Source organism: Ostrea edulis, chromosome 3 (assembly GCF_947568905.1).
Source record: "Ostrea edulis chromosome 3, xbOstEdul1.1, whole genome shotgun sequence".
NCBI lineage: Eukaryota > Metazoa > Mollusca > Bivalvia > Ostreida > Ostreidae > Ostrea > Ostrea edulis.
Genome location: NC_079166.1, coordinates 38,889,854 through 38,906,467, shown reverse-complemented (window position 1 = coordinate 38,906,467; position 16,614 = coordinate 38,889,854). Strand labels below are relative to the sequence as shown.

The 16,614-nt window shown below is 35.6% G+C and overlaps 2 protein-coding genes across 4 annotated transcripts in view; both read right to left on the bottom strand.

Annotated features, from left to right (window-relative positions):
* LOC125673125 (ATP-dependent RNA helicase DHX33-like) overlaps positions 1-7,307 on the bottom strand; it is a 31,801-nt gene extending 24,494 nt beyond the window's left edge. The window contains exons 1-5 of the mRNA XM_056160665.1: positions 7,262-7,307; positions 5,482-5,532; positions 4,514-4,585; positions 4,247-4,356; positions 2,384-2,501 (exon numbers count right to left, since the gene is read on the bottom strand). Coding sequence (XP_056016640.1) covers positions 2,384-2,501; positions 4,247-4,299 — 171 coding nt within the window. The 5' untranslated portion in view covers positions 4,300-4,356; positions 4,514-4,585; positions 5,482-5,532; positions 7,262-7,307. The remainder of the gene's footprint in view (positions 1-2,383; positions 2,502-4,246; positions 4,357-4,513; positions 4,586-5,481; positions 5,533-7,261) is intronic.
* Positions 7,308-9,853: 2,546 nt separating this feature from the next.
* LOC125673131 (ATP-dependent RNA helicase DHX33-like) overlaps positions 9,854-16,614 on the bottom strand; it is a 45,039-nt gene continuing 38,278 nt past the window's right edge. For all 3 annotated transcript variants that reach the window (XM_056160661.1, XM_056160662.1, XM_056160663.1), the window contains exons 14-21: positions 13,727-13,792; positions 13,113-13,201; positions 12,832-12,898; positions 12,552-12,656; positions 11,587-11,720; positions 11,427-11,496; positions 11,145-11,254; positions 9,854-9,973 (exon numbers count right to left, since the gene is read on the bottom strand). In XM_056160661.1, the coding sequence (XP_056016636.1) occupies positions 9,895-9,973; positions 11,145-11,254; positions 11,427-11,496; positions 11,587-11,720; positions 12,552-12,656; positions 12,832-12,898; positions 13,113-13,201; positions 13,727-13,792 (720 nt within the window). In that variant the 3' untranslated portion in view covers positions 9,854-9,894. The remainder of the gene's footprint in view (positions 9,974-11,144; positions 11,255-11,426; positions 11,497-11,586; positions 11,721-12,551; positions 12,657-12,831; positions 12,899-13,112; positions 13,202-13,726; positions 13,793-16,614) is intronic.

The window sequence follows — 16,614 nt, the reverse complement described above, 5'->3', positions numbered from 1 at the left end:
CCCAGTTCTTGATTGGCCACCATACAGTCTAGATTTTTCCCCAATCGAGCATCTGTTGGACGAGCTGGACAAGAGGGTTAGGAAGTGTGTCAACGTCCCACATAACATCGGTCAACTCACTCACGCTCTTATTCAGGAGTGGAATGATATCCCTCAAAGGTCAATAAACACCTTGATCGGGTCAATGTTAAGGAGAGTAAGAGCAGCGACTGAAGCCAGGACTGGGCGCACATGCAACTAATTTGGATCGGGAAACGGCGTAGGGTATCCTTGTTTTCACGCTATTCACGCTGTCCGTGATAGGACAATTATCATCAAAATGTATTCAGTAATGATGAAATAATTGAGGAACCCAAACAACGAACTACTAAGGGCTGTTCCATTAAAACATATGAGGTACCCGGGGAAGGCACTTTAAAATTTGGGTAACCACCCATAGAAGCATAAAAATGTAATGAGGGACCACTCACAGAAGCAATTTTAGATAGTGCGGCACCACCCATAGAAGTGAAATAAATGTGAAATACACTTTTTCTTTAAATTCAATATGTATGAATGACTATTTATAACCCCTGAATAGAGGTCTATTTTCAGATGTTCCCAAGCATGATAGTAAAGAGAAGAGTATCTTGGGTGTCATCACCATTCAAATAACTGGCCATCAATGAAGCTTGATCATAGAACCATCAATTTATTTTATCAAGACTGTCTTTCTTAAACATGATGACTAAATTAATTTTATAAGTCTACCTGTTCATAAAAAGTCTAGTATTGTAAATGTTCAAAAACAACTATTAAAAGTTTTAAAATTGACTAGTATTTTGAGTATTAAAAAACAAGAAAATGTGTCTCTTTACATAAATAAAATGATATTCTATGTTTCTTAGTCAATATATAAATTTACAACCTGCAACTTAAGATTTGTGAGGCTCTATTCTACCGTTTTCAACAATTTCGATAAATTCCAATTTCTCGATTCATATTTGTGCGCCATGTTTGATGTACTGAAGTTTCAACTTCTGATTGTCAAGTCATTTGCATATGTCATATAAAGTAGTATTTACATCAATGGACAAGTATGGAGGCGAAAGCTATTTCGTCGGTATTGAAAAGGTTTGAATTTAATATCAAGTTAAAAACCGAACAGCAGAGTGTAAATTCTTTCTGCAACAATATGATTTTCCTTTCTTCGTCGAAGTGGCTCAAGTAACTACATTTTCGCACTGATTGTAAATGTTTAGCTTTTTCATTAGATCCACCTACGAGATTTCGCGATAACAAGCATGGCGGAGCAGACGAAGAATTTTGCATGCTGTACATTATATTTAATGAAAAACACCTTTATTAGACATGCCCGAGCACAAAGTTGGTACTCCTTTTGGTGTAACTGTAAGTGTAAACAACATTTGGGACTAATACACAGTGCAGAGTTTATTATCGGTTATTCATAAAATTATTTGCACCATTACAGAGATCCTATGGAATTGTAGCCTCATCCCGAAAACGTTAGAATAAAAAAAAATTGGATAGGGCTACATTATTGCAGCTAGAAAAAATAAAAAACCGTTTCAATGGACCACGAGCACGTTTCGTTTTCCAATTTGGACAAGGGAGATAATCCTAATTTCCGGTCGCTATAATTTTAGAGTCAAATCGTTTCGATAACCGGATCGCGGAACCTCATCGACCGAGATAAAATGAAGACAGAAAACGGCGTTTGTTTCACATTCTACTTGCAACCCTTCCCTTCTCTTGTTGCATTCCTCTCAGTTTCGGTAAAAAATAAAGATTTTATCAAAACAACCACCCACAGATGCAGTTTTCTGGCAGTAGGTACCCACCATATATGCAATTTTCTACCAATGACAAGCACCCATAGATTTTTTTTTAATTGCCGTCCCTGGGTACCTCATATGTTTTAACAGATGATTAAAAGGGAACACATCACCGCATCAGACATGAACAATCATTTTAAAATGGATCATTATCATTTCCTCCTCAACCTTTATAATTTCAAGAATATTAACATTTCAGTTCAGAATGATCAGTATCCTGTGCAAGAATCGTTTTGAACTATTCTGTGTAAATCGTTCAGTGTTCTGTGTAAATTGTTCAGTGTTCTGCATAAATCGTTCAGTGTTCTGCATTTATAAATCGTTCAGTGTTCTGCATTTATAAATCGTTCAGTGTTCTGCATAAATCGTTCAGTGTTCTGTGTAAGAATCGTTTCGTACCGTTTCGTGCGAGTGGTGTAGTAGTATGCTTCTGAGTACATGTATATACAATGACGGACAAAAAAAAAATGACAAGAAGACATGTGGATGACATATTTGATATTCTGCACACTGTATTAGTGAATTTGTGGTCTCTGTTGGACACATACTTTGAGCGGTCTGATTCCCCTCGACTTCCGCCGGGCCTGAGCTTGTTTCACCACTCCAAACAGAACATCTGTGTGTATAGTCCTCTCGTGAGCCTCATCCAAAATCACTATTGAATACCTAAAAATGGACAATTATCATACATGTACCTGTGCTGGATTATGTCAATCTTAGGTAATCTCATCTTCGCCAGCCTAGGATTTCTGATAATTTGACCTTATGGTACATTATCTTTGCCCAATCATGCTATTCAAAAGTCAGGATTGTTTAAATCACATGATATTCCATCCTACTCAAGCAAATGAAAGAACTCAACTACATATACATATGTCATAGTTCACAAAAATCAAGAAAGTATGAAATTGATAATTTAAAGAGTGAGGGGATAGAGGCACGTAAAACATGAATATCAGTAAAACTGACGGATGCTCCCCAAACTGCATCGAACCAATCAACTACTTCATATGATAAATGATTTGCATAATGATCAATAACTGTAGAAATACTATAGAAATGAAGGTTTTTCGAATATATAACATATATGTTGAGTGACCTTGACCATTTACAAAATGACCATGAGTGACCTTGGTCTGAAAGTCATTTACTTATTACTTATTTGTGCTTTTCTTCATATAAGGTATATGTTCTGATTGACCTTGGTCTTTCCAAAATTACTTTGAGAGACCTGATTCCAAAAGAACAACAACTTTTGAGAAATTTTTGAATTGAGATATTTTTTTTAAAATATACAGGGATATGAAATGAGTGACCTTAACCTTTACAAATTGATCATGACAATTGTCTGAAAGCCATTTGCCTGTTAATTATTATATATATGTGATCAATACCTGTTCAAACAAGAGACTCATGGGCATATTGCTCACCTGAGTCTTCTTGGCCGATATTTAAAGATTTTCCTTAAACATTCGCATGTAAAACTTTGATCCCCTATTGTAGGCCCATCCTACCCCCGGGGGCAACTATTTTAACAAACTTGAACTTGCACTATGTCAGGAAGCTTTCATGTAAAAGTAAACCTTTCTGGCCCAGTCATTCTTGAGAAGTTTTTAAAAAAGATTTTCTCTATGTTTGTATGTAAAGCTTTGATCCCATTGTGGCCCCACCCTTCCCCTGGGGGCCACAATTTGAAGAAACCTGAGTGCACTATGTCAAGAAGCTTTCATGTAAATGTAAGCTTCTCTAGCCCAATGGTTCTTGAGAAGAAATTTTTTAAAGATTTTCCCTATATTTGATCCCCTTTTGTGGCACCATCCTACCCCTGGGAGCCATGGTTTTAACAAACTTCAATCTTAAGTATGTTGGGAAGCTTTCCTGTAAATTTCAGCATTTCTGACCTAGTGGTTTGTGAGAAGATTTTTAAATGACCCCATCCTATTTTTGCATTTTTGTGATTATCTCCCCTTTGAAGAGGGCATGACCCTTCATTTGTATTAACTTGAAAGCCCTTCACCCAAGGATGCTTTTTATCAAGTTTGGTTGAAATTGGCCCAGTGGTTCTGGAGAAGAAGTCAAAATTGAAAAAGTTTACAGGCAGACAGATGACGGACAACAAGCGATCAGAAAAGATCACTTGAGCTTTCAGCCTATCAGTCATGTACTTAGAAGCATTCCAAATATAGATTGTTAATGACATTAATAAAGATTGCGTCCACTCACACCATAGAAACCCCCAGAAAAAATCTAACCTTTTGAGTCACATAATAGGCCAAGATTAGCACTTCACAAACATTTTGCTGGCAAAACAGATAAACTCTTATAATTTCCTTATCATCTGATATTTCTGACATTTGTGCTTTTTAATTAGTACAATGTCCCGTAGAATCTTAAAATGTAGGTTATCAGACCTCTTCATTAGAGGGTCCAGGATTGCTTCCCTTAGTAGCATTCCATCAGTCATGTACTTGATTTTAGTATTCTCTGATGTGACATCCTCAAATCTCACACAGTAACCAACCTGTTGAAAAAAAAAAATGTGACAGATGGAATTATAAAGTTTGAGAACAAATAAAGGATGGTTTACAATACGCACATCAAAAGTTTGGTCTTGTATGATGAAAAACTAACGTGTAAGGGGGAAAAAAAAGAGAATCAGAAATGAAATTTTAGAGTACCCGCTGTCCCAGTTCTGTCCCCTGTTCTTCTGCCACTCTCTGTGATATCGTGATGGCTGCAACTCGTCTGGGCTACAAAAACAGAATAAAGTTCTATACAGAGCATACAGGGGTTTGTATATCCCAACACAAAAACAGAATAAAGTTCTCTACAGAGCATACAGGGGTTTGTATATCCCAACACAAAAACAGAATAAAGTTCTACACAGAGCATACAGGGGTTTGTATATCCCAACACAAAAACAGAATAAAGTTCTACACAGAGCATACGGGGGTTTGTATATTCCCAACACAAATGAAAGGCTAAAGGAAAATTCTGATTAATTCATCTTAAAAATATGACCAGAATGTAATGTTAATATAAAATACTGTCAATGTACCTTATTTATCTTAGAAATACAACATAGAATACAATTCTGTGGTTTTGTCAATTTCATGGGCATCAAACTTTACAGTTCTGTCCATAAATATCATTTCATTAGTACATAAATTCATGTTTTGTCCATAAATATCATTTCATTAGTACATAAATTCATGTTTTGTCCATAAATATCATTTCATTAGTACATAAATTCATGAACAAAGCTTTATGGTTATACTTTTAATATTCTTTCCTCTTAAAAACAAATAACACATTGTCACAGATTCTTATATGCTGTAAATGCAAAAATAAAATCAGAAATCTAGTCTGTTCTTTTAGCAGATTAAGGTGTTATGCAAGGAATCTGCAGCTTGTACATTCAAGTCCCACTGGGGTATTATGAATTTTTTTTCTGAACCATATTACACTAAAATTGCAATTTTCTGCTACCTGAGGCAAAGTTTTAACTTTCAGCACCGCAGCATCATCACACATATCCTATGCTTTTCATTTTGATTGATCTGTCCTTGAACTCTGGACAACATTTCTAAGTACATGTACAAGTTTTAAAAAGTTTAAAATTCTAATTGAAATCAAATGTTCATACCTGTGTTATAGCAATAATGGCATTTTTGTTCACATTGGCCTCCAAAAGATACTGCAAGATAGAACAAAGCTCATTGAAACCATTTGACCTATATACATTTTTTTTCAAAACAAATAAAACATACACTCCCTCCCAATTACATTGTATATCAATGTTCCTTTTCACCATGGTAAAATGACCTTGAGTTATAAAGCTAGGTCAAGGGCAACATATTGAGTAGTCAGTAGAATTCATTCTTAAAAAGACAACTATGTGAAAGTGTTTATATAATGATAATCTCTTACAATTAAAAAGGGGGGAAAATTCTGAGTAAATATTGCTAGGATATTTACACTTCCAATCTTTCGCCTTTGATATTATCTTTACCAATTATAATGATAACCGTTGATGAAGCTGTTGTGAACAATGTGTGCATGAATCTGAATAAATAGAGTATGTCTTAACGGCTGGGAATTCTGACAGAAATAAATGAAAATGTCAATATAAAACATGAATTTCATTTTTAAGAAGAGGCCCATGGGCCACAACACTTACCTGAATCACCTTGACCCATATTTAAGACTTTCCCTACATGTATCTCATTATATATATATATATATATATATATATATATATATATATTCACAAGTAAAACTTTAATCCCTATTGTGGCCCATGATTTTTACAAACTTGAATCTGCACTATGTCAGGAAGCTTTCATGTAAATGTAAACTTCTCTGGCCCAATGGTTCTTGAGAAGATTTTTAAAGATTTTCCCTATATATTTGTATATAAAACTTTAATCTCCTATTGTGACCCCATCCTACCCCCGGAGGTCATGGTTTTAACAAAATTGAATCTGCACTAAGTCAGAAAGCTTTGAAGTAAATTTCAGCTCTTCTGGCCTAGTGGTTCTTGAGAAGATTTTGAATGACCCCACCCTATTTTTGCATTTTTGTGATTATCTCCTCTTTGAAGAGGGCGTGGCCCTTCATGTGAACAAATTTAAAGCCCTTTACCCAAGGATGCTTTGCCAAGTTTGGTTGAAATTGGCCCAGTGGTTCTGGAGAAGAAGTTGAAAATGTGAAAAGTTTACAGACAGACAGACAGACAATGGGTGATCAGAAAAACTCACTTGAGCTTTCAGCTCACATGAAAGCTCACATGAGTTAAATATACATGAAGGCATGAACTGCAATGCTTAATGCCAACATATTTTTCATGAAGTGCTAACATACTTCATAAAGTATGATGACTTGAGGTGTCACAGTTCATACCCCCATGTATTTTCAAAAATGAAATTACGTCTTACAATAATTATCTGTGGTATCTGTGTGGTCTTAACACTTCCTGTTTCTCTATCAGTATGGCTGTGTCTGTATTATAATTATCTGTGTGGTTTTAACACTTCATGTTTCTCTATCAGTATGGCAGTGGCTGATTATAATTATCTGTGTGGTCTTAACACTTCCTGTTTCCCTATCAGTATGGCTGTGGCGGATTATAATTATCTGTGCGGTCTTAACATTTCCTGTTTCTCTATCAGTGTGGCTGTACTATAATTATCTGTGGTATCTGTGTGTTTTAAACACTTTCTGTTTCTTTATAAGTATGGCTTTTCTATGATTACCTGTGGTATATGGGTGGTTTTAACACTTCCTGTTTCTCTCTCAGTATCTGTGTAGTTTTAACACTTCCTGTTTCTCTATCAGTGTGACTGTACTATGATTACCTGTGGTATCTGTGTAGTTTAACACTTCCTGTTTCTCTATCAGTATGGCTGTGTCTGTACTCTAATTACCTGTGGTATCTGTGTGGTTTTACCACTTCCTGTTTCCCCTATTAGAATGGCAGTGTCTAGCCTCTGGATCTGGTTAATTATCTTTCCCTTGGCAGGGTATATTGGGAGGTTCCTTCTCTCCTGCTGGAGTTTTTCCTGGAACATAGCCATTGTTGCCATCACTTGAAATTGAAGTAAATGATTATTTTATGAAGAAATCATTTCAAATAGTGTATAACATAAATTCATTTTACATGCATCAAGTGTTTGTTTGTGTGTTTATTGAAAATTCCATGAGTCCTGGTCCTTTTGGAAGATATTCATGTGGTGGATCTAGGATTTTTTGGACTGTACTGTGCTGTAGCCATGCAGGTATTAAATTTCAAAAGGACAAGGAATGCATTGCCGGGGTGCAAAATAAATTTTACAACCACTCATCCCATAGGACAAATAAGATATAATGATCATTTGTCCCTGTAATCATGTAATGGTTTTATTCGCCCCATAATATTTTCATACTTTACTCAAATAAAGAAAGATTGAATGTGGACTAACAACAGAACTATGGCTTTCTGGGAAAATATTGACAAAGAACTACAGATCCACCCCTTATAAAAACCTTAGATAAATCTGCAAGTCACATCCTGATTGTTGAATTCATTTTTCCATAATTTGTATTTTGAAAGGAGGTCAGCTATCATAACAATTTGGTTGTCCTATTTGAAATATGATTTATTTTACAGATGCAAAGATTTTCTGTAATCCACAACATTTAAAAGGGGGGCGAGGGCGAGATGGAGGTGGGGACTTGGGTGGAGGTGCTGATAGCATTTAACCTTTGCAGAAGTCTGGTGTCTCTGTTGTAAATATTGTCCAGCAAAGTGCCCAAGCTGATTTAATTAACAGGATTCTACATCATTGCATTAAGTACCAGCAACTCCCACAAACTTTATATCAATTATCTGATTTCTAAATGATGCCAGACGAGGAATGATTGATCACATTTTAAAGACAATTTAATGACAAGGCTATGAAAAGCACTGACTAATGCATCGTCATAGACAGGCTATTTACTGGTCAACTGGTCAGGAGTGGGCAGGTCTCACCAACTCACAAAGGTCATTTCACTTTCACAAGCAAAGGTGACCATTAGTCAGTTACAATGTCAGCGTTCCTAGTCATTTTACATTATGTCCATGCACACAAATGGACTGCAACAATTTTGAAACAATCATATATTTCTTCCAAAAGCAGTACTTGTACATATTTGCAATGATGACAAATAAGGGTACATGATAAGATTTTTAAATTTTTGTACATGATATGAAATAAAGAGTTTTGGCCAGATGACTATAGGCTTCTTCAACCAAAATGTCTTTTAATGATGAAGAAAAAGGCTAGGATACTAGAGTCATTTCTTGGTTTGCATCTACCATATATCATTGACTGTGAAGTTAGCTTTGTCTATCGTTTATTTTTTTCATTGCTTACCTGCTCTCAATATTAAGTACATAAATGCAACACATATACATGTATATATGCTAAATTCATTTTTATTGCATTAAGTTGGATGATTTAAATCAAGATTATGTTTTCATATTGAATTCATTTTATTATATTATGTAAAATGAAATGCCCCGATAAAGAAAAAGCATACCACAGCAACGCCTGAGGGTGATGGATTCCATCTTGGAAATGAAAATCTTCCTTCAATGACTGCCATTTCAAACAAGGCGGCTTGGGTTCATCGAAACAAACCCAGTAAAACTTCTGATTTTGCGAGAAAATGGACAACCCCACTCTGTCTACAATGGACCAAATCTCAAAAATCCATTCTGTTCCCAAGGTGTATGTATAAGTTGTTCCGGCAATATCTTTGTCAGCAAAAAAGGTAATGTAGCGATTCATTTACTGAATATGGATGCAATTTTCGTGAAAATTTGGATTCAAGTAAAGTTGATTGGTTGGCCTAAATCACTAACACTGAAAAATGATCAATTATGGGTTGGCACCGCAACGGGGCATATCAAAGTTTTCCAAATCACTAATGAATGAATCAACATGTTAATTACTCACAGCATTGATATTTTTATTTATTCACAATTCACGCGATATTAAAGTCTTCCAACAGAAGTACAGAATTTTGAAAAAGAAATGAATTACATCTTTATATAGCCCTGAAATTTGTCACACCTCAAAATATATCTTATCTAGGATGAGATTTTTTAATTTCAAATGCTCTATCCAATTACGTATAAATATCCGTGACCTACCGTACTATATAGTATATGTAGTTCAAATCCATAGAGAATGGGTTAGCTCTGAACACTAGTAAGTAACATCTTCATTCTCCGCCATCGACAAAGGATTATAGTGTTGAATTATTTGTTTATACAAGATTACAAGCTAAAGCAGCCATTGGGTTTTAAATTGAATTCGTATCTAGTTTAATTTGAAGTTTTCTAGTCGTAATGGTGGCACATAATAAGCCGTCTATTTTATTAATACCATGACAATGGTCTTTTTCGTGTCAGAGGGGTTGTTGTCCCGAACACAGGGCACCATTTTACATCCCATCCCACATACCAACTGTGTCAAGTGAAAACAATGAACTGGTATAAAGTAACAATTTATTATCATTAACATCAACAACATTAAGTTCCCGGTTTCTTCCTTTTGAAGTAGATAGGGGCTGCCTCGTATAGCCAGTCTGGATCCACCACACATAGATCTCTGAAACATACGGAACAGAATGTCAGCAACAATAACAAGTCACATAGAACTGATTCATCATAAACCCATTATTCAATCTAAACACACAAAAGAATTGTACATTTTCATCATGATGTGTTTTTAAAGCATAAACTACTTTAAAAAGAGAGATTGTTTTTAAGAAAAACAAACGTCTCCCTAGCTCCCCAAATTGAAAGTGCTCCAAATGAAACTTCCTCCCCTGAATGTACTGCATGGTATGGAGGAGAAAACATGATCAGGATCATAGACATTATGAACTCTCATAAGCCATACAGGAGAAGTGTTGTTAAAATATAACTACTTTACACCCTCCACCCCTCAGATCCACTATAACTTTAAGGAAAACAACTGGATCCTCCTGTCCCTACAATATGCACATTTGCAAATGGCATTGAAGTATTGTACAAAATTTCAAGTCTATCGGATAAGCCATATAGGAGCAGAGGCGGTCACAAGCTATTTTAACATCCTCCACCCCTCTTAGATCCACTATAACTTTTAGGAAAAAATTGGATCCTCCCGTCCCACAAACATGCACATCTACAAATGGCAATGAAGCATTGTACACAATTTCAAATCTATCCAATAAGCCATATAGGAGAAGTTTTCAAAAAGCTATTTCACATCCTCCATCCCTCTTAGATCCACTATAACTTTTAGGAAAATAATTGCATCCTCCTGTCTTTACAATATGCATATCTACATATGGCAATGAAGCATCGTACACAGTTTCAAGTCTATCCGATAACCTATATAGGAGGAGAAGCGATCACAAGATTTTGTGACAGACAGACAGACGGAAAGTACAAAAACAATGTCTCCCCCTGAAAGATGGGAGACATAATTAATCTTCAATATAACCCATTCATTATATGAGATACAAAATTCTGTAAATTAATGCATTTTGGGAACTGAAATTGGCTAAATGTCTCTGGTTTAGTTTGAGTTTGTGAATGTTTTGCTTTTATTTGTTAACCAGATTATACAAAAACTATGAACATTCTTTTGAGGATTGTTTTTTACCAAATCATAGTCTGATATTTTGCTACAAGTGTCTTATATGAGAGGAAATCTGACTGTGGATTGATTTTACCCTAATCTTATCATAATAAAAGGTTTGTTTGTATCATAAGTGAGTTGTTGACATTACCTCATGTAACACTTGGTAGTCTGGATGAGCTCATTGTAAATGACATAAGCAGGCTTGCACCTGAACAGTACAGATGATGGATGGATAGATACGGTCTTCCTGGATGATAACTAGAAAAACACATTTATCTTTAACAGAAAGCTTGAGTAGTATTTTATCAAGACAAAACGTGTGAACACTTTATGCAAGTTTGGAAAAAGAAGGGAAAACACTCAATGGATATCATTACATATAATGCATTCTAGTAAAAAGAGCAAGACAAGGGAACAAACAATTGCTTACTGATGTGTATTCAGAGCTGTCCTTTTGTAATTCAGCAGCATTCATGAAGAATCCATGAGCCAAGCATTTTCTGTATAAAACATGGAAAGACAATTAGAAAATTACTACAATCTATTGATGATACAACATCATTAATTTCATTCCCACTGCTTCCAAGCACCTGATGGTGGCGGTGTCATTCCCACAAGACTTTCTTGGGAACTCCATTCTCTCACAGATATCGTACAGCTGTTTCCTGACCTCAGTCGCTGTCTTCATGTTTCTCTGATTGATGAAGTTTTCCATACACCATTCCTACAACAACAGAAGTCAAACAGGAACTTTCACTTTCACGAAATGGAGAAAAACATTCTTATTTTTATAACAAGTTGTGTCAAAACATAAAAATGAGGAATAAATGTCTAGTGGAAGTATTGGGAAATGTGTAGTCAGCTTTACTAATCATTTGAAATATCCCCCTTCTCCTATAATTCATATGCATTGTACCTTCTCAATACAAATAAACTATACAAACTAGAAATCAATTCCTTAAATCCTTGGACGAATTTGGCTCCATTTTTTGGCACGCTGTTTTTGGCTATATTTAGCTCTAAAACTTCATAGTTATTTCGGATTTCAAACATTTCGATTGAGCATCACTGAAGAGACATTATTTGTCGAAATGCGTATTTGGTGCATCAAAATTGGTACCGTATAAATTTTACATATATATCTAATAAAAGATATATTTTGATAAAACATTGGCTATAATATGAATTATTTGGAGACCAACAGAATAAAGTACTGCACGGGGTTTAAAGGACATTAATAACTGAAGTACAGGTCCATGGCATGTCATCACAAAACCAATTTACTTTTCTGAATAAAGTGTGTTAAGGAGTTAAAATAGCCTTCTGACAGTTCAAATTACAGTAAAACATGATTTAATTGAAATGCTGAGGATGAATTTTGATTCATCATCAACAAGCTTTATTATATCCAAAAAGTTTATAATATTTTAAAACTGCAAGGAATGAAAATCACTTCATTGTAAGCATGAATTCATTATGAGTGTGTTCACTGTCACCCCGTTATACTGTAGTCAATAATCTGTAAATAGCACGGAGTGTTGCTCTTTGTAATTACCTTACTGCCTTTGACAGCTTTATACCCTTTATATATATTTAGCAGCATAATATGGTCTCCTTCACTGGACACAAACTTTTGTCTGGCTGCTAGAGCTTCCTCTCTCTGTCAAAACATCACATTACAGTATGATAATGCATTAAAACTGTTAATAATTCCTACAACTTTAACTCTTTGTTACTGATACATATGATGCCTCTCTTTTTTTTTACTGCATTGTTGAAAGGCAAATCTTTCCTGAATACAAAAATGGTTAAAATCCCGTATATAGAGATTTTACCTTGCTTTGAGGTGTGACCAAAACAGAATCCACAGAAAGCAGTGACACAATGGTTAAAATCTCCTCCCTACAAAAGTTTAAAAAACAACAACTTAAAAAACGACAAGATAACCTACCTATAAATGTTATGTACAACATCCATATACAACTATAATATTCTGTTGTGAAAAATTGTAAAATCCTTATTAATGATTATCAAAATCTCCTTGGCAATAAAAGAATAGGATTTTCAATTTTACATACAATCTTTGATCTCCACAACACACATTGTAAGAACCTACAAGCAGTTATTCTCCTTGGCGATCAGTAGAGTTTTACTGAGTCTGGGTTCCAGAGGAAACGCTGCCATCTGCCGCCCGACTGGAGTTAACTGTAACAGAAAAATGAAGAAGCACTAGGATTGAAAGCAGAAGAAAACGCTTAAATGTTTATTGAGCTTGTGAATAGGATACACATGCATTGATTGGTTGTATGTTTTTTAATGTTCCTCTCAAGAATTTTTCACTCATCAAAATTGGCACAGTATAAGTTTTACATGGAAACGTCGCCATTGCCAGTGAAGGGCTGCAAAATTTGGGCCTATGCTTGGCATTTATGGCCTTTGAAGAAGGAGGGGTCTTTATTGTGCTACATCTAATGTGACACGGGGCCTCAGTTTTAGCGGTTTCATCCGAGGGACCGTCCCCTTCAGTCGCTTCTTGCAACAAGCAAGGGGTACTGAGGACCCATTCTAATCCGGATCTCCACGGGCTACCAATTCATGTATAACACATTGCACATTACCCATGCACCAGAGTCTCTGGTCAGCTATATGTTGACAGAAGGCTAGCAGAGCCAAAACTTAAGTGCATGAGAAATTTTGTGATCTTTGAACAAATAGATGTAGAAACATTACCTTTATTGAGATTTCTTTCACCACTGCTCCAAGATTATGTAGTTGATGGACAGCAGCAATGATGGACTGGAAAAAAAATTAATGAAGCAATTACTGTAGAGAAACTTTCACAAATTTTCAGGAAATGAATAATCTGATTCATAAAGTTTTGATTTACAATGAAGGAATTCACCATTGCATTACTATAGATAAATACAAACAAAGCGAATTTGAATTTTTCTTAATTTTTTCATACCATTTTCATGATATATCAGTGTTTCTGTTACTGTGTACAGTATAATCAGAATTATTGTATGGGTACCTCTGTGTACAGTCAGAATTATTGTAAAGGTACCTCTGTGTACAGTAGAGACAGAATTATTGTATAGGTTCCTCTGTGCACAGTCAGAATTATTGTATAGGTACCTCTGTGTACAGTATAATCAAAATTATTGTATAGGTTCCTCTGTGTACAGTACAGTCAGAATTATTGTAAAGGTACCTCTGTGTACAGTACAGTCAGAATTATTGTAAAGGTACCTCTGTGTACAGTAGAGACAGAATTATTGTATAGGTACCTCTGTGTACAGTACAGTAAGAAATATTGTATAATTACCTAAGTGTACAGTACAGTCAGAATTACAGTATAGGTACCTCTGTGTACAGTACAGTCAGAATTATTGTATAGGTACCTCTGTGTACAGTCAGAATTATTGTATAGGTGCCTCTGTGTACAGCACAGTCAGAAATATTGTATAGGTACCTCTGTGTACAGTCAGAATTATTGTATAGGTGCCTCTGTGTACAGCACAGTCAGAAATATTGTATTGGTACCTCTGTGTACAGTCAGAATTATTGTATAGGTACTTCTGTGTACAGCACAGTCAAATTATTGTATAGGTGCCTCTGTGTACATACATAATTATTGTATAAGTACCTCTGCATACAGTACAGTCAGAATTATTGTATTGGTACTTCTGTGTACAGTCAGAATTATTGTATAGGTGCCTCTGTGTACAGACAGAATTATTGTATAGGTGCCTCTGTGTACAGTACAGTCAGAATTATTGTATTGGTATTTCTGTGTACAGACAGAAATATTGTATAGGTACTCTCTGTATACAGTCAGAATTATTGTATAGGTACCTCTGTGTACAGTCAGAATTATTGTATAGGTACCTTTGTGTACAGTACAGTCAGAATTATTGTATAGGTGCCTCTGTGTACAGTACAGACAGAATTATTGTAAAGGTACCTCTGTGTACAATCAGAATTATTGTGTAAAGGTACCTCTGTGTACAGTCAGAATTATTGTATAGGTACCTCTGTGTACAGTCAGAATTATTGTATAGGTACCTCTGTGTACAGTACAGTCAGAATTATTGTATAGGTGCCTCTGTGTACAGTACAGACAGAATTATTGTAAAGGTACCTCTGTGTACAGTTAGAATTATTGTATAGTTACCTCTGTGTACAGTCAGAATTATTGTATTGGTACCTCTGTGTACAGTACAGACAGAATTATTGTATAGGTATCTCTGTGTACAGACAGAACTATTGTATAGGTACCTCTGTGCACAGTACAGTCAGAATTATTGTATAGGTGCCTCTATGTACAGTACAGACAGAATTATTGTATAGGTACCTCTGTGTACAGTACAGTCAGAATTATTGTATAGGTACCTCTGTGTACAGTCAGAATTATTGTATAGGTGCCTCTGTGTACAGCACAGTCAGAAATATTGTATTGGTACCTCTGTGTACAGTCAGAATTATTGTATAGGTACTTCTGTGTACAGCACAGTCAAATTATTGTATAGGTGCCTCTGTGTACATACATAATTATTGTATAAGTACCTCTGCATACAGTACAGTCAGAATTATTGTATTGGTACTTCTGTGTACAGACAGAATTATTGTATAGGTACCTCTGTGTACAGTATAGACAGAATTATTGTATAGGTATCTCTGTGTACAGACAGAAATATTGTATAGGTACTGTCTGTATACAGTCAGAATTACTGTATAGGTACCTCTGTGTACAGTCAGAATTATTGTATAGGTACCTCTGTGTACAGTCCAGTCAGAATTATTGTATAGGTGCCTCTGTGTACAGTACAGACAGAATTATTGTAGAGGTACCTCTGTGTACAATCAGAATTATTGTGTAAAGGTACCTCTGTGTACAGTCAGAATTATTGTATAGGTACCTCTGTGTACAGTCAGATTTATTGTATAGGTACCTCTGTGTACAGTCAGAATTATTGCATAGATATCTCTGTGTACAGTACAGTCAGAATTATTGTATAGGTGCCTCTGTGTACAGTACAGACATAATTATTGTAAAGGTACCTCTGTGTACAGTCAGAATTATTATATAGGTACCTCTGTGTACAGTCAGAATTATTGTATTGGTACCTCTGTGTACAGTACAGACAGAATTATTGTATAGGTATCTCTGTGTACAGACAGAACAAGAGGTACTGTGAGGAATGCTCACTAAGAATACCCCCCGCTTACCCCAATCTCCCAAAGGGTGTTGGTAATAGGTATAAACTACCTCTTTTCTGAGTGTAAAAAACAAATGGCATGACAAACCGAACCATATTGCTACTTCGATGTCCAGTGTGCGTGACCTTTGACCTTTTGACCCCAAAATCGATAGGGAACATCTTCATCCCATGGGTAGTCCATATGTATGATATGGTGACTGTAGGTGGAAAGGATAACGCTTTAGAGCCCGGAAACCATATTGCTACTTCGATATCCAGTGTGCTTGACCTTTGACCTTTTGACCCCAAAATCGATAGGGAACATCTTCATCCCATGGGTAGTCCATATGTATGATATGGTGACTGTAGGTGGAAAGGATAACGCTTTAGAGCCCGGAAACCATATTGCTACTTCGA